This window comes from Populus alba, chromosome 3 (genome assembly GCF_005239225.2).
Source record: "Populus alba chromosome 3, ASM523922v2, whole genome shotgun sequence".
In the NCBI taxonomy this organism is placed as follows: Eukaryota; Viridiplantae; Streptophyta; class Magnoliopsida; order Malpighiales; family Salicaceae; genus Populus; species Populus alba.
The window spans coordinates 20,946,779-20,972,392 of NC_133286.1; the positions used below are offsets into that span (position 1 = coordinate 20,946,779).

General features: G+C 35.7%; 4 protein-coding genes and 1 pseudogene across 7 annotated transcripts; 2 read left to right on the forward strand and 3 right to left on the reverse strand.

Annotated features, from left to right (window-relative positions):
- Window positions 1-1,297: 1,297 nt before the first annotated feature.
- Window positions 1,298-3,055, forward strand: LOC118054285 (uncharacterized protein At5g39865). The gene has a single exon (XM_035065804.2). The coding sequence runs from the start codon at window positions 1,901-1,903 to the stop codon at window positions 2,678-2,680; it is 780 nt and encodes a 259-aa protein (XP_034921695.1). The 5' UTR covers window positions 1,298-1,900; the 3' UTR covers window positions 2,681-3,055.
- A 1,563-nt stretch (window positions 3,056-4,618) lies between these two features.
- On the reverse strand, window positions 4,619-5,594 carry LOC118054288 (triphosphate tunnel metalloenzyme 3). Its single transcript, XM_035065807.2, has one exon. The coding sequence runs from the start codon at window positions 5,371-5,373 to the stop codon at window positions 4,759-4,761; it is 615 nt and encodes a 204-aa protein (XP_034921698.1). The 5' UTR covers window positions 5,374-5,594; the 3' UTR covers window positions 4,619-4,758.
- A 2,496-nt stretch (window positions 5,595-8,090) lies between these two features.
- On the reverse strand, window positions 8,091-14,333 carry LOC118054270 (probable ADP-ribosylation factor GTPase-activating protein AGD11). Of its 4 annotated transcripts, none has more exons than XM_035065781.2 (14): window positions 14,240-14,333; window positions 13,857-13,915; window positions 13,599-13,706; window positions 12,450-12,530; window positions 12,022-12,102; window positions 11,581-11,661; window positions 11,177-11,257; window positions 10,765-10,849; window positions 10,125-10,200; window positions 9,697-9,860; window positions 9,387-9,612; window positions 9,039-9,155; window positions 8,824-8,919; window positions 8,091-8,592 (listed from the first exon to the last, which is right to left on the reverse strand). In XM_035065781.2, exons 3-14 carry the CDS (start codon window positions 13,630-13,632, stop codon window positions 8,311-8,313), a joined length of 1,404 nt encoding a protein of 467 aa, XP_034921672.1. In that variant the 5' UTR covers window positions 13,633-13,706; window positions 13,857-13,915; window positions 14,240-14,333; the 3' UTR covers window positions 8,091-8,310. The 4 variants fall into 4 exon arrangements, with proteins under 4 accessions (XP_034921672.1, XP_034921673.1, XP_034921675.1 ...); XM_035065782.2 differs by lacking the exon at window positions 14,240-14,333 and adding an exon at window positions 14,015-14,229; XM_073408313.1 differs by lacking the exon at window positions 14,240-14,333 and adding an exon at window positions 14,015-14,230 and having other exon boundaries at window positions 8,383-8,606.
- A 1,143-nt stretch (window positions 14,334-15,476) lies between these two features.
- On the reverse strand, window positions 15,477-20,393 carry LOC118054595 (ABC transporter C family member 3-like; annotated as a pseudogene).
- Window positions 20,394-22,132: 1,739 nt separating this feature from the next.
- LOC118054269 (uridine 5'-monophosphate synthase) lies at window positions 22,133-24,919 on the forward strand. The gene is made up of 6 exons (XM_035065780.2): window positions 22,133-23,040; window positions 23,151-23,234; window positions 23,837-23,919; window positions 24,009-24,096; window positions 24,188-24,442; window positions 24,639-24,919. The coding sequence occupies exons 1-6, from the start codon at window positions 22,252-22,254 to the stop codon at window positions 24,765-24,767; spliced, it is 1,428 nt and encodes a 475-aa protein (XP_034921671.1). The 5' UTR covers window positions 22,133-22,251; the 3' UTR covers window positions 24,768-24,919.
- Window positions 24,920-25,614: the final 695 nt, after the last annotated feature.

Sequence of the window (25,614 nt, forward strand, 5' to 3'; positions counted from 1 at the left end):
TTTAGATAACCTGATAAATTCGGATATCATAAACTTTAAAAATAATAAAAAATATTATTATTATTTTAACTAAAATAAATAACTTACATTATTTTATAAATGTTTTTTTATTTAAAAATATATAATAAATAATATTTTTTTTAAAAAAATTATTTTTAATATCAACACATCAAATTATTTAAAATAATAAAAAAAAAATTTAAAAATATTTTTTAAATAGAAAAAGAATGTAATGTAATAATTTTCCTCAAGTAATTTTCTAATCCACCCCGAAGAATTCTGAAAACTATGCTTGAACCCAGCTAACATCCAAAAAAAGAAAAAAAAAAATCCAAAATTTAATATTGGGCATAAATTTAAAAAGCAGTCAGGAGTCACAGATAGAATGAAAAAAGATTTTTCTTTTCACGTTCACACATGAAAATATTTTTTTTTTTTTGAAGAAATTTGAAACCATCCAAAAGCAATTATCATCATCACCCTTTTTTTTTTTTTTTTTATCATATGGTCCACGCTAGATATCTTTCCCAAAAATCCATGTGATATTTTAAAGTGATACATACACAAATCAGTTGACCTAGTCACAATTAAAAAAAATAAAGTAAGCAGAGATTATTCCTCTTATATTGTTTTTTTTTTTTCCTTTCAGATTTTCAATTTCTTAGGCAATAAAGCAAACACATGACATTCCAGCATCAAACCCTCCAAAGAATTGAGGAGCTGTACAGAAAATAGTATGTATTTAAATTTGAATACAATTTTGGTCATGATATATATTGTTTAATACTAGAATAACATTAAGTTACTATTTTGAAATCAAAATAAATAAAAATGTGGGAATATAAACCTGATTAGGGTTGGGATTTAAATAGAATGAAGATCTAAAAAAATCTAATTAACCTAGCAAATTAATCGTACTTAAAACTCGAGTAAATCTGTTTTTTTTTATATAAAAAAAAAAACAACATTATTCTAAATTGATTAAGATATATTAACATGTATAGTTCGCAAACCAAGCGTAGTTTTACAATGATACCCTTGAGTAGAATCATTAGTTACAGCACACACTAGAGAGGAAGACAAGAAAACATTTGAAACATCCAACAAAATTCAAACGAGAAAAAAAAAAAAAAAAAAAAACCGCGTATGTTTCAAACTAGGCGGTGGTGGAGCTGTCGTATGTATCTGTCTGTAACTCTGACGTCATTATCACCCCCGACGAGTAGTCTCTGTCATGTAAAGCCCCTCTTTCTCCTCTGAAACTAGTAGCATTATATATGTGTGTGCGTGCGTGCGTGCGTGCGTGTGTGTGTAACGCGGAGTTATGGTTTATTCTTTGCCTAGCTTGGTATCCAATTCAAGCCTCCAAATTCGTCTCCTCCACAATTCTCTCTAACAGCAACAAACGCAGGCTAACCCGAAAGCTAAAAACCATCTCTTTTTCTCTTTTTTGCTTTTCTTTTTTTTTTTCCACTTTTATCTCTCTCTATCTACCTATCTATCCTCCTGTATACAAAGAAAGACAGGAAAGCAAGCCAGAAAGTAACGGAAAGCAAAAAAATAGAAAGCAACTTCAAGAAAACAAAAACTGAAAGCAAAAACCCCAAAATTATTTTCACCTGCCTTAATCAAAAAGCAAAGAGCAATCCTCCACCGTCAGTTTCTTTATCCCACGGTTAGAATTCTCTGATCATTTCATCTCCGTCACCATCGTCAGCACCGGATTTGAACGGGTTCGGATTGTTTTTGAAGGTAACGGAAAAGGTTATCTTTTGTGGTTTTTGGCATTTCTAGAGTTGAATTGTAGGGTCAAGGTTGTTTCAATCTTGATCTAATTAAGAGCCCCAGAGAGGAAATCGTTGAAATTCTTGAGATTGAGTTGATTTTGTGATCTGGGTCGATGGCTGAATTTGAAAATAACCAGGAAATCACACCCAATTCGAAACCCACCACCAATAAAATGACCTCTAGTTCTATATTCAATAGGTCTCTTACAATTCATTCAACCTCTGTGACAAAGCCTTACCTCCAATCAACATCAGGATTCTACAGTTCTTTTGAGTCCATGAAAGGAAAGGTCAAAAAGCTTCGGTCTTTGTTTGAGTCCCCGAAACCGAATCCCAATGAATTGCAAATTCAAGCAACTAATAAGCTACAATCTGTGAAATCAATGGGGCCTGATTATAATAGGTTCCCTGTTAATGATAATAGAATTCAGTTGCCTGGTACTGAGGATAGGATTGTGGTGTATTTAACGAGCTTGCGAGGGATTCGGAGGACTTATGAGGATTGTTATGCGGTGAAGATGATATTTAGAGGGTTTAGAGTGTGGGTTGATGAGAGGGATATTTCGATGGATTCAGCTTATAAGAAGGAGCTGCAAAGTGTGTTGGGAGAGAAAAATGTGAGCTTGCCGCAGGTGTTTATAAGGGGGAATCATGTAGGTGGTGCTGAGGTGATTAAGCAAATGTTCGAGACGGGCGAAATGGAAAGGGTTCTTGATGGGTTTCCAAGACGGCTGGCTGGGTTTGTTTGTGCAGGGTGTGGGGATGTGAGGTTTGTGCCATGTGGGAATTGTAGTGGAAGTAGGAAGTTGTTTGATGAAGATGAAGGGGTGCTTAAGAGATGCTTGGAATGTAATGAGAATGGATTGATTCGGTGCTCGGATTGCTGCTCGTGATTGAACTCGGATGCACACACCTGACTTGGTGTGCTCTTTTAGTTGTCTCGTTGCTGTGTGTAATCAATGTGAGGGTTGGATTCAAAATGCTCTTTCGGATTCACGGGCTTTTTTTCATTTTTTTCATTGTATTTACATCGGTCAAGGAGACTGGTGTTGGTTGTTTTATGAAGAGTGTCTTGAACAATAATAGTTACTATGTGTTATCAAAACTCCAAATTGGTCTTGGTAGTTTTGTTTGTATTTTATACAGGGGGGATTATTTCTCCTTTATGGGAATGTAAATATGTAGTGCTAACGCATTGCAAAAGGATTTGCAAATGATGTATTGTAATGAAAATGGGTGCTTTTAAACCCTAACTTACTATACGTGAATACTGTGTCATTGAAAATGTAGATTTTTCTTTTTATTCATGTTGTTTAGATGAATACTGTCGACATGAATACAAGATTAAACTACAGGTTTATTTGCTTTTGTGGATTGTTTATATACTTGGAGATTTTGTTCTCTTTCTGAATAGCAGTGGCAGATTTGGCTCTGTATATTGTTTTCACTTTGCTGCTTCACAGAGAATTTCCTTTTCTTTTGGGAATGCATAATTGTCTAGGAACATACGCCGAGGAAGCTATTGCAAAATTTGCTTGTGGATGTTGTGTTACCTTCATGATTGAGAGAATATTTTCTTCACCTGACAACGTAAAAAATTTATATTTGTGATATACATATGAACCAGGTGATCGCTTTCTTTAAGAATCGGCAATGCAGTGCTGTGCCCTGATTATTGTTATGTGATTCCTTTAATTCTCTGCAACCTTTGTTGGATTTGGTTCATCCTTTCTGCATCAACAACCGAAAATATGGTGAGGTAAGTGTGGTTATATGCAAATTTTGCACTCTGTGGAATGCTAGATGTTTGTTTAGGTTGCTCGCAAGACTGAATTAGCCTGCAAGTGTGTTGTGCTCATAACTTCTAGTTTATGTATATTGCTTCTGTAATTAACTAGAATTGCCTTGATCCTTGCATCAACAGAAATTCATGTGTATACCTGTAAAAAAAGAAAGTATTTCAAAACTTAAATCCTTCTATAATTATCTGAGCAAACCCCGGGTTGCTCATTATCTCTTCGTTATTTAATTTCTACTTTCTACTTTGACTATATTTCTTTCAATTATCCAGTCATTCTGCTTTCCAATTGAATCCTTTTGTATGAAATGTTTCCTTTTTCCAAGGCAGTTGATCTTCAGTTCTTTTCAGGGGATTAATGTAAACCCTCGTCGGATGCCTCAGCACTGCCCAGTCCTGAGTACTGTGCTATGGCTTGTTTGTTTTCTTGCATCTTCATCTTCACTAAATACTAGAAACAAGACTGAACTGTCTGAGCTTGTATCATATCGATGGACATATCAGACCATTCTTATTATGTTTGCAAATTTCTGTCAAACAAACAAGGAGAATAGCGAGACCGAATGGATTGATGATCTTATAGCTGTCCGAGCTGGTGAGCTTCCCTGGGTCAAATCCACTTTGGTTAATTTATAGCTGTCTAGCTTTCATCATACTGATTGACATATCACACCAGTCTTGGTGAGAATTGATTGTTGATCTTACGTAAAAACCTTTTTTTTCTTCAACATGAATCATAAATATCTGTGTATCTTAATTTTTTTTGTTCAATTTCTTCAAGAGTGATAGGGATATATGCTCCAACTTGAAATGTTTCCTATTGAACAAGTTTCAGACTGACAACTCAAATGAATGGTTGGTGCTCACAGATAAGCTGGCGTTGTCTAGACAATCTCCTGTTATGGCTGCAACTAATCTGTCAAACAAACTTGCAACTATCTGTCAAGCAAATAAATTGGAAGATGATAGGGCATTCATTTATGGATAAATATACCTGACAGTCTCTATCCAGGAACAAAAACTTTAAAGAATGAAGCAAGAAGAGTCAAGAACAATAATGCCATTCCAAGAACTAGTTGAAATGAAAAGCAAATTTAACATGATGACATCAATAAGGAGATTTGATTCACTCGTTGCTGTTTCAATACAATTTAAAATAATACATTTTTTTTCTCATCGGGGCAATTTCCCAGATCGAAAAACTGCAAACTTGTTAGCTTCCGAGTAGGAAAACTCAATCCCATTATCCTTCAACAATCCTTCAATCAACTTCTTATCCTTCTCAGGCTCTTTACTCTCACATTCAATCTCATAACTGGTTCCAAAATCATAAATTGTCTCATCAAGCTCTAGTTTCAGTCCTTTCCAGTCAAACACTTGCCTCACATTCCTAAACATACCCAAACAAACAAGAACCTCGTTTTCTCCAACCCCAAACTCCCTTCTGACTCTCTGTATTATCTTTGAACTCTCTATTAATCCCAGTAACTGGCCGGGCTCAGCCACGCACATGCGGCCAATCTTGGGGTCAATGGGCTCTTCTTGCTCTTCAACGCGGCTAATGCCATCTGACATGATAGGTTTAGCTTTGAGAGAGAGGATGCAGTAAGAATCAAGATTGTAGAAACGAAGACGGAGAGCTGCAAAGTTTGAGGAGAGTTTGGAGTTGGTGGTGTCAAAGAAGATGTTTTCTTGGATTAAGGTTTTGGTGTGGAAAGAAGCGAGGATGATAGACAGTTTTTGGTGGGAGTTTGAGTCTGGAAGCCGAAGCTTTACCTCAACTTCCATTGTAATAATTATCGATTGATTGGTTTCTGAGAAAATGGAGGAAAACACTGATGGGTTTTATGATTGCCTCTCGTTTCTCATCAACCTAGGAGAGAGAGCTGTACTCTATCTTGAATACTGAAGTGGAACTTCCTCATTCGTTGGGTTGTTTATTTATTTTGATCGGCAGTGATGAGTGAAGTGAGGAGTTTAACCTCAAAAGAAGAGGATAAGGGAACCACAAGAGTTTCAATTTCTTAAATGCCTACATGGGTACAACTACGCTGCCCTAGACAAACTACAGACATTGTTGGCTACATACTATGTTAACTTGTCATAGCATCTCCGATGCAAAATGATATATTTAAAAAATTAAATTAATAAAATAATTTTTTTGAGTAGTATAAATATAATTTTTTTATTTATGTATATTTTAAAATAAAAAGCTATTTAGAAAAGCTAATTATATTTTAATATATTTTATGTTAAACTAATTTACTATAGTTATATAACTAATTTAGTTATTTTTTATATAATATAATCATGATGTTATTAGTACAAAACAAATAAAAAAATACTGGTCAACAAATACATGTTATTTCATTTATTTTTTAACTTCTCCGCATAGAAATATAAAAATAACTTTTCAAAACAAGAATAGACATTTTTAGCTATTTATATAGCTTAACTTACCCATTGAAATGATTAAAATTAAAAATAAAAGATAAAAGTATAATTTTTTTCATTTTAACTCTTTTTTTAATTGTTATATTGGAGATGCTCGAAGTAAACTCCTGACCCGTCCACTCATGAGTTGGCATAAGCCGGATTTTTAAAATTAAAATAATTGAGAATTGACTCAGTAAAAAAATCAATCATGTGATTAATTCTCGACTGGCAAATCAATTTAAAAACAACCTTGTTTTAATTTTTTTTAAAAAAAATCTTTTTTTTAAAAAAAAAAGCATATTACAACCCATCATCATAAAATGTTTTAAGATACGATTTGTTTCCCAAGATTTTTGAACAGGCACAGCTTTTTGAAACAGATGTTGACATTCTCCGAAACAGATTTGTTGCATTGTACTATCTGCATCCTGATCAGATATAATGTTCAGACAACCACGAGGACCAATATTCGTGTGTGTAAAATCACTATTAGACTCAACTTTTTATTGGTTTGGCCAGTGGAATGCTCTCCCAGTGCACTTTGGTTGAGGCGTAGCTGGTGTCTAAGCTTCCATCATGCATCGATGATCTTATCTTGAATTATTTCTGTCCCACTGTGAATTTATATGCTACAGCTTGAGATGTTTTCTGTTGGTGCTTGCATCGAATGGAAATCAGTTTCAGGATGACAACTCGAATGAGTTGGTGCTTGCAGATAAACTGACATGATCCATCCAAATCCTATCATGGTTGCAGCCATTTGTCAAACAAATAGGGTAGCTATGGGGCATGCAGTTGTGGATAATCTAAAAACATACCAGATCGTCTCTATCCAGGGACAGGTTTAGCCATTGTTATAAGACGCAGCCCAACGCGATATGAGTAAGTGAAAAATATCAGATTTTTCTTTTCTTTAAAATGATGTTTTTTTATAAAAAAAAAAATTATTGAGTTAATCCAGGTAAAAATGCAATTCAAGCTTCGGATCAAGTCTAACTCAAGTCTAAGTTTTATGGTTTATGTTTTTAAGGAATTTAACAAGTAGTGTTAGGAATAATGTCATTCAAAAACCTGTAGAAAAAAGCAAATTTGACATGAGACCGTGGCAATATGGTGGAGGCATCCATATCATGTAGAAAAACATGGTGATTGAATTTCTCTTCCATGTACCTATTATTCTGAATTGTAGACGGTAAAATTCATTTCGAAACTATTGAGAATTTGTTTCTACATCAATTTCGTACCATATGGAAATTATAATTACTGAACCCGGACAAGCCTGGTGATCTGCTGACCTGAAACTTGCTTGACCAGGGCTGAGTTTGTTTTTAAATTGTTTTGGACATTGAACCAGTCAAACTTGATGATTATGGTTCGGCTCGTAGCCGAATCTGACAGCTACCATCGAAACTAGTCTAAGTAACGAGAAAAACCATCTTGTGTCTCGGGATCATGGTGTTTTAAGACTTGAAATCCCACCTCACACTCCAACTAGCTATCTGATTTCTTGGCACTGATAGGAGCTTTCAGGAAATTTCAGCGCAAAACAAGAACATGAACTATTTCCAAAAAATAAAACTGCAAATAAATGAGTTTCACTAACAAAGCACATCCAGATAAATGAAATCATTCAGCTCATTCGAGTTGTTCCATTTTCTTCTCAAGGTTTGAATTCCCTTCCTGGAGGCCTATAAAACCATGGAACCTGTTAGTTTCTTGACCTGTCATCTGATTTTCAAGCCTTCGTATTTCTTCAGATTTTCCTGTCATTATACATTTCCTCAACAACTAGTTTTGTTGAAAAGGATTTCTGTTCCCTCAGAAGAGTGATTGTTGCACAACAAAATGGCATGTGGTAAACACTACCATATTATCAGGAAAGCTGCAGAGACACTATTTTTAATCAATCAAACAAGAATTCGTTTAAACTACTAACCGCTTGGTTATTAAAGTTTTGATTTAAAAATCTATCTCAAATCAAAAATTTAAGTTATTAGATGAAGCCCCATGAATGATTTTATATTACTATCTAACAACAACTTTGCAATCAGGACAGAGGATACCCAGCCTGACTACTTTTTTTGAGTGCTCATTGATTAAAGCAAACAAACTATATACAATTCGTTAATGAAAATCCTACCAATCCCTGTATATTCGTAGTGAAACAATGGCTAAAACAGCTTATTACAACAACAGCAGGCTAAAAGGTTTTTCCATTGCGAGTTCACCACTCAAAACCGGTTTAAAATATGGCATCACAATGTTTGTAGCTTCGTACTCTCTATGTAACTATTGAGTGAGAGGAACACATTCAAGCTCAATATCCAGCACCCCTCTCTCAACGTTCTTTAGCTTGAGACTGATTTCTTGTTTTACCTTTCCGTCTGCTAGTGAGATAATGCCATCTTTAACAAGGGTGTTATCCTGGCCTGCTATCCATTTACCAAGCTGCATCGACTCGGTGATGGTTGAATTCTCATAAGCTTTGGCAGCAGAAACAAGTGGTTGAATGTCTATCTCAGCCTCACCCATGAAGTCATCAGTTGTGAATTTATCCTTGTCGTAAACAAGCTGCATACAGCCACCTGGAATTTTAAGCATCCAAAACCAAAGACCAAAAAGAAAAGCTTGCTAATATGATTGATATATTTTGGTATAAAATTACAAATAGGAATAAAAAATTAAGAAAAGAAATGATTAATATCTCTATCAGAAGTGGCAAGTGTCATGAATCATGATCATCGAATTTATGACTTTTGAATTTGTGTTAATTCCACACCATAAAAATTTGAAACAAGTTACCACTTTTAGAGGAGGAATCTGTTCTGGAATTGACAACATTAGACTTTCATTCCAGATTGGATTCAAATTGTTCTTTATGACGCGAGTCCTCACCGACTGCAACAACAATTAACAAAAAAACAGCATTGTTAACAGGCTTGTTGCACCACAGACCATTGAAAATAAACAGAGTTGTAATGCCAATGAGGCCAAAATTAAAGGGAGGAGAGTCTCACTTGCTGGCCCAATGTAAGGACAACATATGGGTCACTAGTCAACACATCCCGGACAGCTAGGTTGGTTCCTTTGACTACATTAACCTTGATTAATCCAACAAATTCAACCATAGCTGCCTATAAACAGAACATTTAAGCAATAGAATCAGCAAGTTTCACTGAAATTTCAAGATAGGATGCATCACATTTTTCCATCCACGGCAACCATGCATAATGATGGCTTGTGATCAAGTTATTTCAGACTAGTATATTTGTAACAGATCTCATTCTAGCTTTCTTCAAAAAGAAAAGGTGAGCTCATGATCCTCAACATAATATAAATACATTAATGAAATTGGAATTCATTACCAAAGAGTTGCTCTTTTTATTGTTCTTGTACTCAGTGTCTTTTCTTCCCCAGCTGTTACGAAATGCATTCCCAATACGATGCCTGGTTGCTTGTTTTTCATACTGTTTCTTATCTTGGGGTGAACAATGACTTGAACAACTAGAGGATAATGTACTTCTAGGACCCGGAAATGGGCAGGACATGTGTCCATCACAGTTTGAAAATTGCTTCTGCTCATATTTTCTCCTGGGTATTCAGAAAGTAAATATCTGATTTAGAACACCCTGTGTTTTTTTTATAAAGATATGATAAGTGTGGTACTGACATTACCTAATAAAATCAGATCGCTCCTCTATTGAGGCATCTGATTTTGGTTTTTGATAATCATCAGGAATAAAAGCTTCATATTTCTTGTTTGCAGCAGTATTGCCACCCAAATCTATCAGAGTGTTCACTTGTTCATCTGTCCATTCATCTAATTTGATTGATAGAACCTGACAGAAATAGAAAAAGATATAGCATCAGCAAAACAAACCAATATGGGAGACATAGACAGCACCAAGTAGCTGTGTTGAAAATGTTAGTTTTTGTTAACATCGCATCAGAAAAGCTCATTATCAAAAAGCTGTGATTTCTCCTCGAATTAAATTTCACATGCCTCTGCGTACTAAATCACGAGAGTACAAGATCTAACAGTATAAAGTTCTAAAATTTTGCTTTTACAGACAAGGCCAACGAGTCAAGTTTCAAAACTGCACCTTCGTTAGATGCACCCCGAGGCTTCTATGAACGCCTGAACACTTGATACAAATAAAAACTCCAAAACTTATTGACCTGACAGCCAAAAATGATTCAGTCAAAAGGAAAATAGATAACCAAGCACAAGAAACACAGTTATCAAGAGTTGAGGAAAAGAAATTGAATCTGCTGCAGTTTTAAATGGGTGGCACAAAGTGCAGTTTTGGTACTAACCGAAAAGACAAATATCCCTTGCTTTTATGTGAAATTGTGACCAAAACAGTGATAAGAGTAAAAGCATATTTTGCTGTCGAGATAATGATTTCAAGTATATGTGTGTGCTAAATCTGCAATTTCCTTTGCATTATCCATTCATTTGCAGGAACAATATTTGACACTGATTCTAATGCTATAAGACTATGTTCTGATATTCAAGTATTTTTCACTAGGCATTCATACTCCAACTATTACATTTTGATATACAGTTACAATTAACAGAGTGAATTGAAAGAGTACAATTCTGTGCTAATAAAAAGAAAATGGGGCATAACACAACACAGTTACATGCGTGAAAAACAGTACCGCATTTACTATCATAAACTGTACATTAGGTGAATAAAAGTATATGGAAAAGCATCAGGTTCAGTCTTAACAACTTACACCCATTTTGGATCTGGAGATCCACAATCAGCACAAATCTTGTTCCCTGATTGACTTAGCAATTGCTCCAGTCTTTTTTGTGGACCTGATTAATGAACAGAAAGATAAAATATATGACTTTCTTACATGAAATTCATAATTTCATTTCAATATAAGAGTATATCACTATTGCCTCTCTTTTATAAACCTAAATAGGAAACTAGTCCGCTTAGCACATCATATCCCTGCATGTAAAGCTAAATTGCATAACCCTGGGAACCAAATTTTGTTAGACATAAATCACATAGTGAAAGAATTTTGAGTCTGTTAATGACTTAGTAATATACTTCAACTAATATTTTTTAGAATGATGAGCTGTTGGAATCACAAAGAGTTTCAAACAAAAAGGTTCATAGATTAAAGCTCAAGATACCAGAAGATTTCTGTGGATCTCTACTGCCGCGGCAACTTCTTCTGCCAGAATGTAAGAGATCATCTAGACAAGGAGCCGATCCTAACAGTGCAATGCATTTAATCAATTATCAGATCATCATGGAAGACTATAATGTCAGGAATGACCAGGATGCAATTATTTTGTGCGGGTCTTTATAAACATAAATAGGGGGGGGAAAGAGGATAATTGTAGAAAAATAGAAAACGAGTCCTCTTGATAGACATATCCCTGCATGTAAGGTCAATATATTGACATAACCATGAGAACAAAATTTTGTAAGAGATAAATCATAGAAAATTTCAACTTATATTCTGCAAAGTGATGAGCTATTGGAATAACAAATAAACTCAAACAAAAAATTCAAAGATTAAAACTCAAGATACCAGAATGTTTCCGTTGATCTTTTTTGCTGCTGCAACTTTGTTCATCTGAATTTAAAAGATTATCAAGCCAAGAAGCCGATCCTAAAGAAAATGCAGTACATTTAATCAAATATCAGATCATCGAGAAAGATTATAACATTGGGAATGATGAGAATGCAATCATTTTGTGCAGGTCTTTATGAACCTAAGTGTGAAAAAAGAAGATAATAGTACAAAAATCAGAAAATGAGTCCTCTTAATGGATCATATCCCTGCATGTAAGGTCAATATATTGCAGAACCTTGAGAGCTGAATTTTGCAAGAGATAAATTATATAGTAAGAGAACTTCGAGTTTGTTTAAGCCTTTGCAATATATTTCAACTTCTATTCTGCAGAGTTGGAAGCTATTGGAATAACAAAGATTTTCAAATAAAAAGTTGAATGATTAAAGCTCCAGATACCAGTAGATTTGTGTCGATCTCTTCCATTGCTGTCACTTTGTTTGTTTGAATGTAAGAGATCATCTGGACAAGGAAGCGATCCTAAAATGCAATATGTTTAATCAAACATCAGATCATCATGGAAGATTATAATGTTGGGAACAACCAGAATGCAATAATTTTTATGAAGGTCTTTATAAACCTAAATAGGAAATACAGAAGACAACAGTAGAAAAAATAGAAAACAGATCCTCTTATTAGATCATATCCCTAAAGTAAAATTAGTGCATAACTTGAGAACAGAGTTTTGTTACAAATAAATCACTCATACTGGATTTTGAGTTTGTTTATGCCTTCACTATACCTCAACTTCCATTTTGCAGAGTGATGAACCATTAGAATAAGGAAGATTTTCAATCAAAAAATTGAAAGATTAAGGCTCAAGATACCAGAAAATTTTTGTTCCTCTTTACAGCTGCTGCAACTCTGTTCGTCTGAATGTAAGAGATCGTGTAGGCAAGGAACCAAACCTAAAAATCCAAATAGCCAATCACTTATCAGACAATCATGGAAGATTATAGGGTTGGGAACTATCAGGACGCAATCATTTCTGTAGGTCTTTTCTTCATGGAATAGATCATAACAAATCCATATTAAAAATCAAAGCACAACATGTATTAGCAAAGTCATTAACTGCATGAACATCGTAGCAAATATCACATTTCACAGTTCTCAAGTTCTGAGAACCAGAAAACTATTAAGAAAAGAACCATCGAAAAAGGACTTTTCCCGAGTACAGCCATGCTTGACTCTCAACACCATGCAAGTACAAATATAGAGATTTCGTCCCTTGAACAAATTAGGGGATAAGACAAATTTGAAGAAGAGAGGTTATCATATATATCATGAGATCTAGAAGAAGATATAATATATGACTGATTAATCCATGCAACTTAGAGAGAAAAGATTTAAATCTGGTTGTTAAAGGGTTGGAGGCTGATAATAATGGGGAAGGTAAACTAAGAAAAGAAATAAACTTACAGTAGTCTGCACTGCAGATGAAAGCATAATACAAATTGGAATCAAAGAGAAGTGAACGGAGACAATTAGTTAAGAACAACAACAAAAATCGTGAACAGACTTCGATAGTGTTTAAGAAAGATATCAGTTACTTTCTGGCAACCAATAAAACATAATACTCAACACTCAAACTATAAATCGACTATGTCAATATCTATAAATCTTGTAAGTGGTACAGCATGCTTGTAATTTCTAACCCCAGTTGACCATGAGCTTGATTCTACCAGACGATCAAGGGAAAAGAGAGAGCCCATCTATGCAATTGGAAAAAAAGTTGAATAAAAGCAAAGACACATTGCATCTCTATCAAAATCTGAAGTCATTTACTTTCCTATGGCAAAAGAGTATTGAAATCATATCTTGTTAGAATCATTTGACAGCAACTGAGATGATGTTTGGTCGTTTTTCATTAAGAAAATGAACCATAGAAAATGTCAACGAAAAGAAAGAAAAGGGGAAGAGAACAAAACATGTTCGCCATAAATTTATGCACAAGATTTTCACAGGACACAGATTACCTTCAGAATTCTTGTGACTGATAAGCGTCTCCATCCTCCAAACAATGGAAACAGAAATTACATGAATCGCTGCTATAATCTCATCATAGCCAAAGAAAATCCCCTTTTCTGTGTCAAATGATATGGATATCAATCAATAAGCAATCAACTGCTCATAAACATAAACTATTCTAAATCCAAGAAAGCTAAAATTCAAACAAGATTAGATCACAAGAATCAATAATTGAAAAAAACAACAGGAATCAAAAGGGTTCTTACATATTAAAGGAATCTCAACGAAAAAGAAAAGAAAAGGAGGGCCTTGATCAGCTTCTTCTCTGCATCAAACACGTTGGCATATGTTAATATGTAAAAAAGAATTTGAAATAATCAATAGAAAAACATCCTAAAAGCAAGAATTCAAAAAGAGTTCTTACGAAATCGACAAAGAAACCAGATGGCAATGAAAATTTGGAAAAACAAGGCATCGCCTTGATAGAAGTGGTGGTTAATGGATTAGCTGGCCAAAACAATGCAAAAAATATTTCCCAAAAAATGCAAGTTTTGGATAATGTAAGAAACAATTATTAAAAGGAAACACAACAAAGCAAAGATTCAGAGCATAAAGTTGAAATGAACTGGATATGATTAGAAGAATCTACCATATGATGATTGTATTTTATTATGTCAGTCTTTTCATTTTTTTTTCTATTATTTGCAGCACATGGAATATAAAGTCAACCAACCAGATTTATTTATGAGGATGTTGTAATCTCCGTCCATTGGTTAAACTTACCAGACAAAACTTAAATCCTGGTCCCACGCGCTCTTACTTGCTCGTGTATTGCACATCGTTCATCACTCATGTCCGTAATTGTTAAACTACTCAATAAATTAAGATTCAATGAAATAGTCTTAAAAATTTAAAATTCAGACCTTCGGTACAAACTAAGATCCCGTTTATTTTCGTGTATTTTTTTAAAGAAAAAAATTATTTTTTTTATTTTTTACTTGAAGAAATCGGGGAGGCTTATAATTTATTCATGTGATCTCTCATCGTCATGAGAGAAGGTAATGAAAGAAATATTTATTGATATCCTCTTGGACAAGTGGTGCGTCGACTTGGATAATGCATCCACGTCGGCTCATTTTCCATATGCTCGGTACTCATTTTGAAACTTATTTTAATTTTATTTTTTAAAAAAATATTTTTTATTTTAAAAAATATTTTTATATATTAAAATTACCTTAAAATAGAAAAAATATAAAAAAATAAAAAAATCAAATTTAAGAATAGAACACAGTGAGGTCGGGCAATGTCCCTTCTCCACACTCACACACACGCATACACGGTTTCCATCCCAGTCTCCAAGGATGGAAGAGGTCAAGGCTCTGAATTTTAAAGCTTTTCATGCCTAACCTTTTCTTTTATTATTAAATCAGTTTGATATTAGAATACTCTTAGACTAATTTATCATGTTAGTATCTTAAATCTAATGTTTGATTTGGCTTAATGGTTAAGAAAGTATGTTTTTTTTTTTTTTAAAAAAAATCAAATTTCAAAATCATCATGTAGATGAATTTATTGAGTTTTTCTTGAAGACAACATGTAAATGTTGATGATGGCTTCTAAAATCATATGAATAAAAGATTTAATTTTGATTGAAAAGCAAACTGGATTGAAGATATATATACATCTGTAAAATAACTTTTAAAATAATCAAATAGAAGTAAACTTGAATGATTTGTAGATCAATTGTTAAAGTGGAAACTTGATTTGATTTTTTAAAAAAAAAAACAAATTTTAAAAAAATTATTTTAATTTAAAAAAAAATAAAATGATATGATTTTAAATTGATTTGGAAACTGTTCATGATTTAATAACTTTCAGGACCCTGGTGACTTAAATTTAGTTTCTATTGGGATACATTATAATTTATTATTTTTAAGTAGTACCATCCATTTATGCTTTAATGGTGGATCACTGATACAGAAGCGTTAATGGCGTAAAGTTTTTCCACTTTAAGGAGACATCAGGCCATTATCTCCATCATAGCATGCTACAACATCCATCGCTATACTGTTTTTGCAGAATACAATTACATGGTGTGGAAGCCCATCAGTTTATTCCAGTTGATTTCTCGAATCTGGTATTTGACCTCACTGTGTACTCTGCTACAAGTTGGGAGAATGACGATGACTTGTTCTCTAACAACCTTGTTGGAGAGTCATACTCCTCAATGAGACCTGAGACATGGTTGCAAATACTTGAGAAAATTGAGGATTCATATCATTTACAGGCAATGCTACATCAAGTTTCCATACTCACCATGGCTTAGAAGCAAAACCATGTCACTGTCAAGAACAGAGGTTATTCGATGTGCAATGGTTATCACTGTACAGTCGGAGAAGTGCTGCCTGAGCGTTTGCTGAATAAGATTATCAGTGGCTGTGTCAACTGAGGCAGTAGCTTCATCAAGGACCAAGACCTTACTTTTCTTGAGTAGCACACGCCCTAGACAGATTAGCTGCCTCTGGCCCATACTCCAGTTCTCCCCATTCTCGATAACTGCAGCACCATCCAGGATGACCATTTAAAAAGATGTGCACAAAAATTAGGTAGCGGTGATTGGTGAGAAAGACAAACCTGTGGAATCTAGCTTCCTTTCCTTTTTCCTAACTTCATCTCCAAGTTGGCACTTATCCAGAACCTGGGATCATAAAAAATTTAAGTTAGCATCTGTGCTATGTTTCAATCACCAATCCTTGAAATACTGAACATCAATTCTATGAAGAAACACACAGGCACGTGTATAACAGCATCGACACGCCCCTCATTGAGCTAGCACAATAGAGACAACACACCTCCCAGATCTGTTCATCTGTGTACTCTTCAAGTGGGTCCAGATTACTTCTAACAGTCCCTTCGAACATGGTTGGATCCTGGGGAATAATGCTCAGTCTTGACCTTAAATCATGCAGGCCAATCAATGAGATATCAATGCTGTCAATCATAATCTGACAAGCTGCAGGTTCAACAGTTCGGAAAAGAGCCTGTATGAGAGTAGATTTACCACTGCCTGTTCTCCCAACAATACCAGTCTTCTTCCCTCCTGGGAAAGTGCATGAGAGACCACGCAGCACAAGTGGCATGTGTGGGGCATAGCGGACCTGCATCATATCCAACCATTAGTAACATAAAAATAATGCATGCCAGTTGGAGCAATAAACAGAACAAAATTACCTGCAGATTATCGATGTCAACTTCACCTTGTGATGGCCAAGAATGGTCAGGCCTGTTCGCTTCAATTACAAGAGGAGGCTCGGCAGGAATAGAAATGTACTGAAGAATTATCTCTACTGATATGAGTTTGTTCTCGCAATTGCAGAAACACCATATCAACACAAATTGTGCCATGTATAGGCCAAGCGCATACGTAACAGCTAAGCCTGCAATGGCTATGGAAAAGGAAAAAAAAACGTGTATTTCAGGTTCACTCATTGGTTGACAACAGGAAGGGAAATAGAGAACAGGTGCAAGACAAGAACTGCCAACCTGGATTAATTCTTTCTGGAAAAGAGACTAAAAGAAACAGACAGAAAGCAAACGTAATAGAACTGAACATATCCATTCGGAAGCAAAGCCATTGCATTGCAGCAGAATTATGAAATTTGGGCCGAGAATATGCATCTGTTAGTTTCATATTTATTTCTTGGAATCTTGATTCTTGATCAAAGCTCCTGATCGTTGTTGCTCCTGAAATTGTTTCTGCAAAATTTTGGATAACTGGAGCGTTGCATACTCCAATCAACCGTGAAAGCTCTCTTGCTGACGGAATGTAATATTGCTGCAGGCATCAATAAATATGTTAGAACTCCTCTCTTTCTAAATGCTAAATCATAATATATGCTACTTGTCATAATGAAACAGAGGCTGCATCCAATTGCATGCCATTGACACTATTTTTAAAATTTTCTTGCAAGCTCAGCATCTTGGGAAAAGAAACGCTAATTAAGAGACAAATGAAGAAATTATAAGAAACATCAGGAGATCTAATGATATTATTAGATTTTGTTCACTGAAGTAGAGCTTGGAAAACAAAATGAGATTTTAAGAAACCACAAGGAGTACCTGATACCAGACACAGGCAGCAATCACGGGGATGGAAACCATAAAAACTTGTCATGCCACTTGAGACATCACTGCTATAATTCCCAGAAGCGTGATTGCTTGGATGGCAAGTTCCCCAACTATATATGGAATTTCCATCTCTATTGCACTTTGATCTGTAGAAGCCTACATGAGAGGAAATAGATCAATGAGGTCAAAATACTGAACATGTTACTCTCCCCTAATTAATTCTAATCCACTGCAAGCAATGGTTTCAAGGAAGATGGGATAGTTTACTTTAAACAAATGAGATCCAGTATGAGCATCCACGGCACTGAAAGGGTCATCAAATAGATAGATTTGGGCATCTTGGTAGAGTGCACGTGCTATCTGTATTCTTTACTTCTGTCCACCACTCAAGTTGATACCCCTCTCACCAATAACTGTTTGATCACCGAATGAGAGGATTTCCAGGTCCTTCTTCAGGGAACATGCTTCAAGTACCTTCTCGTACCTTTCTCTGTCCATCTCCTTACCAAACAATATGTTCTCTTCTATCTTACCACTCAGTATCCAAGGTGACTGAGCAACGTAGGCCTTTGTCCCGCACAGCTTAAGTGTCCCAGAGATCTTGGGTAATTCTCCCAAAATGGAGGAAAGCAAGCTCGACTTGCCTGATCCAACAGTACCACATACAGCTACCTTCAAACCATTGAGCACTTTGAAGTTTATATCTTTCAATGTTGCACAGGGTGATGACAAATCCCAAGAGAAATTTCCATCAACAATCTCAATTGCTTTGTCAGAACTGCCTACTGGAAGCTTCTCTATAGCATCAGGCTGCAAGTCATCGAGACAAAGAAAAGATGAAATTCTGTCGAGAGAAACCTTTGTCTGAATTAGCATAGAAACTGTACTGGGAAGGTTATAGATTGGGGATTGAAGAATCTCGAATGTTGCAAGTGCAGATAAAACCTTCCCTGAGTCAAGCGGGACTCCCATAAGCATGCAAGTACCAAAGGTGGCCACAGCCACAACAGTGGGAGTAACCCAGGCGACAACAGTGATCACTACTGAAGTATATAAGTATTTTTTCAGCCACCGTGTCTCTACTTTCCTGAGTTCAAGAATCTTAGACAAAAACTTCATTTCCCATCCCTGAAGCTTGAGAATTCTTATATTTCTCAAAATCTCCGTGGTTGCCTTCATTCGTTTATCTTTTGATTCCATTAACTTGTCTTGAAACTTCTCCTCCAATCTCCCGAAAGGATAGTTTAACGACATGACAATTACTGTCGCAACAAAGCCAGCAACTGACCCGAGTCCCAAATTTCTGTACAGTATCAGCAAGGCCAAACAAACTTGCAAGATGACCAACCATGGATCGTGCATGTACCAACTAAAGATGCCAAGTCTATTAGCATCAATAGTCATAATATTGATTATTTGTCCACTCGAATGCCCTTGCTTCGAATGACAGGAAATGGTCAAGCTTTTGTTGTAAATCATCGTGGCTGTTACTGCACGGAGCCTTGTTCCAATTTGCTGCAACCTAAAGCGCAAATGCTTCTGTGCGAGGCACTCAACAAGCTTTGCAACCACAAAGGCGGAAGCCAAAATGTAACCTTGATTCTTGAATTCTCCTCGCCCATCAAGGCATTGAACAAAAACATCGATAAGGTAGGGACCAACGTAAGAACCTAACGTGTCAATCAACGCCAATAAAGCTGTCCACAAAATTTCTTTCCAGACTAACAGGAACAAAGCTTTTGCGAACTTGAACCTTGTAACTCTACCACAATCCGACTCAAGCTTATTTTTAAAAACTGGAAAAGCTCCAACCACACTATCGACACCGTGAAGTTGAGGAACATCTTCAAGGTCTAAAGTTTTCTTGTTGCCAGCAGCAATTAAAGAATTCATCCAAGAAAAGGTTAGAATACTGAAAAGACCAGCGTTTCCAAAAGGAGTCACCGTATCTGCCCCCCTGTTCTCCAAATTATTAATCGAGCTAGAATCACCATTCAAAAGGGGTTCTTCAAGTACATCTTGAATATCACTTCTCAAAAACCCAACATAACAAAGAAACAATCCAGTAAACACAGAGACCACATCAGACACTAAATACCACTCTATCTCCAAAGACACATGTTTGTGATGAAGGAAAACATCTACAAAAAAGCAATAACAAGAAATAGCCAAATAGAAACCCCACCAAACTCTCAATAACAAAGGGAACATCTTTTCACCTGAGTTAAAGAATTGGGTATGCAAGTAAACAGCAAGTGCACCCCAAGAGAGTGTTCTGAGCCCCAAATCCAAAAGGGTCATTGCTTCACCATCAGACCAGACATTTCCATACAGATAAAAGTAGCTCAACAAACACAAGATGAAATTAAACACTGAGACACCCAAACAACAGACCAAAGTCCGTTTATACCACATAAACCTTCTCTTTATATTTAACATCTCTTTAGACCCCTCCCTATCACCCTTCCTGCTCAGTTTCTTGCACACATATGCGACAGATAAAGCGAGTAACAAAACCAGGTGTAATGATCCACAGAACCCGCGTATGAAAATGGATTTAAGAAGAAAATCAATGTTAGAACCTGGTGCATGCATGATGGAAGATGATCTTGAAACAATGGCTGCCACACCTCTCTGTTGACTCGAAAAGTTTTTCCTTGGTCTGTGGGTCTTCGCAGGGAAGAGAATATTTGGACGCGGGTGAATCCACTTAAAAATATCTGATCTTATTGACAAGGAGAAACCACAGAACACGAGACAAAAAGTCCCCGCCAATGCAATTTTATGTTGCAAAGGGAGGCTGTGAGATATAATAAAAATACATATCTATCCCTAGATTACCACGTATTTGTAAATTTGATACCCAAACAAAATTATTTCTCTATTGGATCCCTATTAATTGGGCATTTATGAAGCCTTACCTTAAAATTTTCCTTTCAATCGTAAGTTAATCATAAAACTTGAGAGCTTTTTCTTCTTAAAATGAAAGTTTTTTTTGTTGTAGAATTTTGTGATGAGGTTAAATGGAGAATGTTTGGCCTGAGAAGACTTGAAAAAAGGAGATATTTTATTCATGCAGTTGTTGTTTATCCAAGAACATACTAAATAATTTTTGATGAGGGATATTAATTCATGCAGCCTTGTTATTATCGTGATAAATTCATTTGCACATATAACAGTGGTTAAAGGTCTATCTCTTCCTCGTGTTTTTTATCTCGAATAAGTTTTGAAGTTGTTTAAGTTTTCTATCCTTTCTTTTTATTTCAAAAAGTTGTTTGCATGAGCATGCTCAGGATTTTTTCAAGTTGCTATAATTGATATTAAAATTATTAAAAACAGCTGAAAATATTAATATTAAAAAAAGTTTATAAACATTTTAAGAATTATAAACCACTGCAATATCAAACAAATCGATCAGTAAATTCTGCATGGAAAAATGAGTTGTCATTGTTTTAGGGCTCTACCAGTCTTGTTGGTCCGATGGTTGTGCGCCTGTAAGAACCAGAGGCCCAGGGTAGCTCAAGAAGAATGGGCTTTGCACTGCGAACGGGCTGGGTAAACTGTTTCATGGCCTTTTTTCTACATTGACTTGTCTAAGTATTATCTTCTTTTGTTTTTTCTTTTTATCTAAAAAATTGCCCTTACGCGCGCAAATGCAAACGCGGATATTCGGATAAAAACAAAAAAAGAAAACAAATGCTTAGGATATTTTTAAACAAATTACAAGTTAATCGAAAACAAAGTTTTTTTTATTTTAAAAATATAATTTTTTTATATTGATGAATGGATTTAATAGATTTTTTTAAAACATTGATTCTACAATTAAAACTTCAAAAAAAAATATTTTTTGAATTAATATTATCCTCTTACCTATGTTGTTTATAAATTAATGTAAAATATCTTGCGCATTTTTCACTAGTTTTATGAATTCTAAAATGCATATATGACCCAATTTAAAATTAACATCTCACCTGTGTTGAACAATCGTGATGGGTGTGATTGTTCTTTCTTGATTCCATTTCTACTTTAATGATGATCATTGATATTCTCTGCACTGATGGCATGGACACATCAGGCCATTGTCTCCATTACTATAGAATGCTCTCTTTTTTAAAAGTATAAAAGTTTATATTTTACATTATTTAAAACCCAGTGTTGAAAAAAATTTTAATAACATGTTTCGTTATATTACTGGCAGAAAAAGATGTTTGCCCCATTTATTGGGTCATAATTTCCTAAAAAACAAATTGATGTCCATAACAATTACTACGATACTAAAAGGAAAAAAAAAAAAAAACAAATATTGTGATAAATAATTACTCGTCATAAAAAAAATAAAAAAAAATTCATCATAAAAATATCCCAATTAAAGAAACAACTTAGGGAGCAACAAGTAAAAAGAAAAAAAGAAAAGGGACGACAATAACTTTCATTCCTTCCAAAAACCCTTCCGTTTCCACTCTAACACCTACACTTGCTCCCTGTTTCCCTCGCTTCTCTCGGCGCAACTACTGTTATCGCCACCACCGCAAAATGTCCTCCATGGAATCCCTAATTCTCCAACTCCACGAGATCTCCGCAGTCAAATTTGGTTCCTTCAAGCTCAAATCCGGTATAACCTCTCCAATCTACATCGACCTCCGCCTCATAATTTCATACCCCTCCCTCCTCCGCCATATTTCCCAAACCCTGATCACCTCCATCCCTGCCACTACCACTTTCGACCTCATATGCGGCGTCCCCTACACCGCTCTCCCAATCGCCACCACCGTATCAGTCTCGAACGACATCCCCATGGTAATGCGCAGGAAAGAAGTGAAAGATTACGGTACCTCTAAGTCTATCGAGGGAAATTTCCAAAAGGACCAGACTTGTTTGATAGTTGAAGATTTGGTTACGAGTGGGACTTCTGTTCTTGAAACGGCTTTGCCGTTGAGGGCGGCGGGGTTGAAGGTGACGGATGCAGTGGTTTTGATTGACAGGGAACAAGGAGGAAGGGAGAATTTGGAGGAGAATGGCATTAAGTTGCATGCGATTATTAAGTTGAGTGAGATGGTTAGGGTTTTGAGGGAGAAGGGGAAATTGGAGGAGGAAGTGGAGAAGGGGGTTTTGAAGTTCTTGGAGGAGAATAGGAAGGTTAGTGTTGTTAAAGGGGTGGATAAGAGTGTTAGGGTTAAGGTTTCTGGGTTCGAGGAAAGAGCGAAGTTAGCAAAGAATGAGATGGGGAAGAGGTTGTTTGAGGTTATGGTTAAAAAGGAGAGTAATCTGTGTGTTGCAGCTGATGTTGGTACTGCTAAGGAATTGCTTGAGCTTGCTGAAAAAGTGAGTGTTTTGATATTGGGTTGGTTGGGGATGATTGGAGTGCTATGTTTGTTTGTTTTTGTTTGGCTGACATGGTTTTCTACATATTTTATTTTATTTTTTGAGTGTAGGTTGGACCTGAGATATGTTTGTTGAAAACCCATGTCGATATTTTGCCTGATTTCAATCCTGATTTTGGTGCAAAACTTCGTGCGGTATGTCTCTAAACTGTGGTATTTTGAAGTTTGCTGCTTTGATGAGGTTTTTGTGGTGTTATAATAAAAGTTACTTGCATGGAGGTTTAGTTCTTCAGATTTGCTGGAAGCATGAAAATTCTGCTACATTATGTTTTGTCAGTTGATGATATGTCTATGTTAACCTTTGACCACCAATTATCATTTTGGATGGTGCAAAATGATAATTGCATGTTATGAAGCGGAGCTGTAAATTTCATTATGTTTTCAACTGATAACCTAGTTAGCCAAGTGGCAGTTTGAATTGACTTGTTTGATGACTGTTCTTCATTATGTTTTCATATGTTTGGTAATTATGAGAATGAATCTTTTGAAGTTGTTGATGATCTGTAAATACCAGAGTACAAAATGAGCATATACAAACGTTCTTAATTTTTTGAATGCTTGTGGAATTTGGTTTGGTTGGTAATTAGGTTGAAGAAGTATTGATAACTATATTTTTTGTTAGATGTCTTGGCAGTCGAATGGTATTTTCCTCATCATTTTTCTACTATTCCCGTTTTCCTCTAGGTGCAAAGTAGTTGTTATTTCCCTGTAGCTCATTGCGCTTTTGCATCCTGTAGATTGCAGATAAGTACAATTTTTTAATTTTTGAAGATCGTAAGTTTGCTGACATCGGTAACACAGTGACCATGCAGTATGAAGGGTGAGCATCAGTGTTATGTGACTTTTCTGGTTTCCTTTCTGCTAGTATCTTTACAGTAGTCTGAGGTTTCTTTGCCCTGTTTTTTGCAGGGGTATCTTCCATATATTGGATTGGGCTGATATAGTTAATTGTCACATTATTTCTGGTCCTGGAATTGTCGACGGGTTGAAATTGAAGGCATGCCTCACACACAACTTTTATCTGGAATCATATTACTGAATTAGTCCTGGCAGTATCTAACTCTTGCTTACTCATGGACTCTATTTAGGGTTTGCCTCATGGGAGGGGCCTCTTGCTGCTTGCAGAAATGAGTTCAGCAGGCAACTTTGCTAAGGGAGATTACACTGCTGCGGCAGTAAAAATTGCTGAAGAACATTCTGATTTTGTGATTGGCTTCATCTCGGTAAACCCAGCCTCATGGCCAGGTGCACCAGTAAATCCAGCATTTATTCAGGCAACACCTGGAGTTCAAATGGTCACTGGTGGCGATGCGCTTGGCCAGCAGTATAACACACCATATTCTGTATGTTCAAATGACTGTTTCACTGCTTTTTTTTTCCTTCATAAATTGCTGGATTGGTGCATTTTCATTATGTCTATTTCGTTGGCATGCATTAGTGAAGTATGTAATATGCAAGCTTTATTAAAACTTGCAATAAACTCTTACTGAAAGGGGAATTATTATAGCTCTAATAATTGTGGGATAAATGATGTTTCAGGTCATCTTCGATAGGGGCAGTGATATCATTATCGTGGGACGTGGGATTATAAAGGCAGTAGATCCTGCAGAGGCAGCTCGTGAATACCGTCTTCAAGGATGGGATGCATACCTGGCAAAATGCACATGAGATTGCATTTAGGTTGACTTCCTTGGTTTATATTGTTTTTATATGGTTTTTGCTGATGAACAGATCAGCCCAAGTTTTGATTGAATTTTGCCAGTGTTTTATTATTATGTGGTGTTTGAGAGTGTTTAAATGGTTATTTTTTAAATTGTTTTTTTGTTCTATAAATACATTAAAATAATATTTTTTTTATTTTTAAAAAATTTATTTTTGATATTAGCATTTTAAAATAATTTGAAAATATAAAAAAAATTGAAATTTTATAGAATATGGTTTGTATCATATCAAACTATGTTGATATTTCTGTGTACTGGCTGACTTGTCAGCACCTGATATCTTCCTACACAAGTTAAAAGTTGAATGTTATTCTGATTGAATTTCAAGTCTGATAAAACGTGGAAAGGCCGATATGAAGAAGCCAACAAGCTTAGTCGTCTCCTCCTTGGTCTATGAACAACTGGGTCAACAAGTTCGACCTTCGTTGACTGACCTTGGTCGAGTGGTCGGGACTTGCTTGGTTTACCAGGCAGGTAGACGCCCTCTTGGGCAAGTAAGGACCTCGGACCTTTCCCGCCTCCATCTACTTCAGAGGTAAAAAAAAGGTAATGCTATTAAGCTACCATCACGCAGGGCATTTTTTCGAGGGAGATGCAGCTTTTGTACACTTGAACACTTGCGCTGCCTCCATCCCAGCACCATACCCGCCCTTATCCTCAGGTTGGCAAATTCAATTTTTGCTGATTTAGCTATAAAGGATGGAGCAGCAGAATCTGACCAAGATACTAAAACAGTGTTCCCAGCACCAAATGTGCAGATATTTGTATCACAAAAAGAGACTGGAGACCACATT

Excerpts from the sequence above, each read along its gene's own strand:
- LOC118054285 (XM_035065804.2), top strand. The coding sequence starts at position 1,901 with ATGGCTGAATTTGAAAATAACCAGGAAATCACACCCAATTCGAAACCC.
- LOC118054288 (XM_035065807.2), bottom strand. The coding sequence starts at position 5,373 with ATGGAAGTTGAGGTAAAGCTTCGGCTTCCAGACTCAAACTCCCACCAA.
- LOC118054270 (XM_035065781.2), bottom strand. The coding sequence starts at position 13,632 with ATGGAGACGCTTATCAGTCACAAGAATTCTGAAG. Across the intron at positions 10,201-10,764 it reads TCTCCAGATCCAAAATGGGT|GTCAATAAGTTTTGGAGTTT; the intron begins GTAAGTTGTTAA and ends TTTGGCTGTCAG. Across the intron at positions 9,156-9,386 it reads ATAAAAAGAGCAACTCTTTG|GCAGCTATGGTTGAATTTGT; the intron begins GTAATGAATTCC and ends TTCTGTTTATAG.
- LOC118054269 (XM_035065780.2), top strand. The coding sequence starts at position 22,252 with ATGTCCTCCATGGAATCCCTAATTCTCCAACTCCACGAGATCTCCGCA. Across the intron at positions 23,235-23,836 it reads TTGGTGCAAAACTTCGTGCG|ATTGCAGATAAGTACAATTT; the intron begins GTATGTCTCTAA and ends TGCATCCTGTAG. Across the intron at positions 24,443-24,638 it reads AGTATAACACACCATATTCT|GTCATCTTCGATAGGGGCAG; the intron begins GTATGTTCAAAT and ends ATGATGTTTCAG.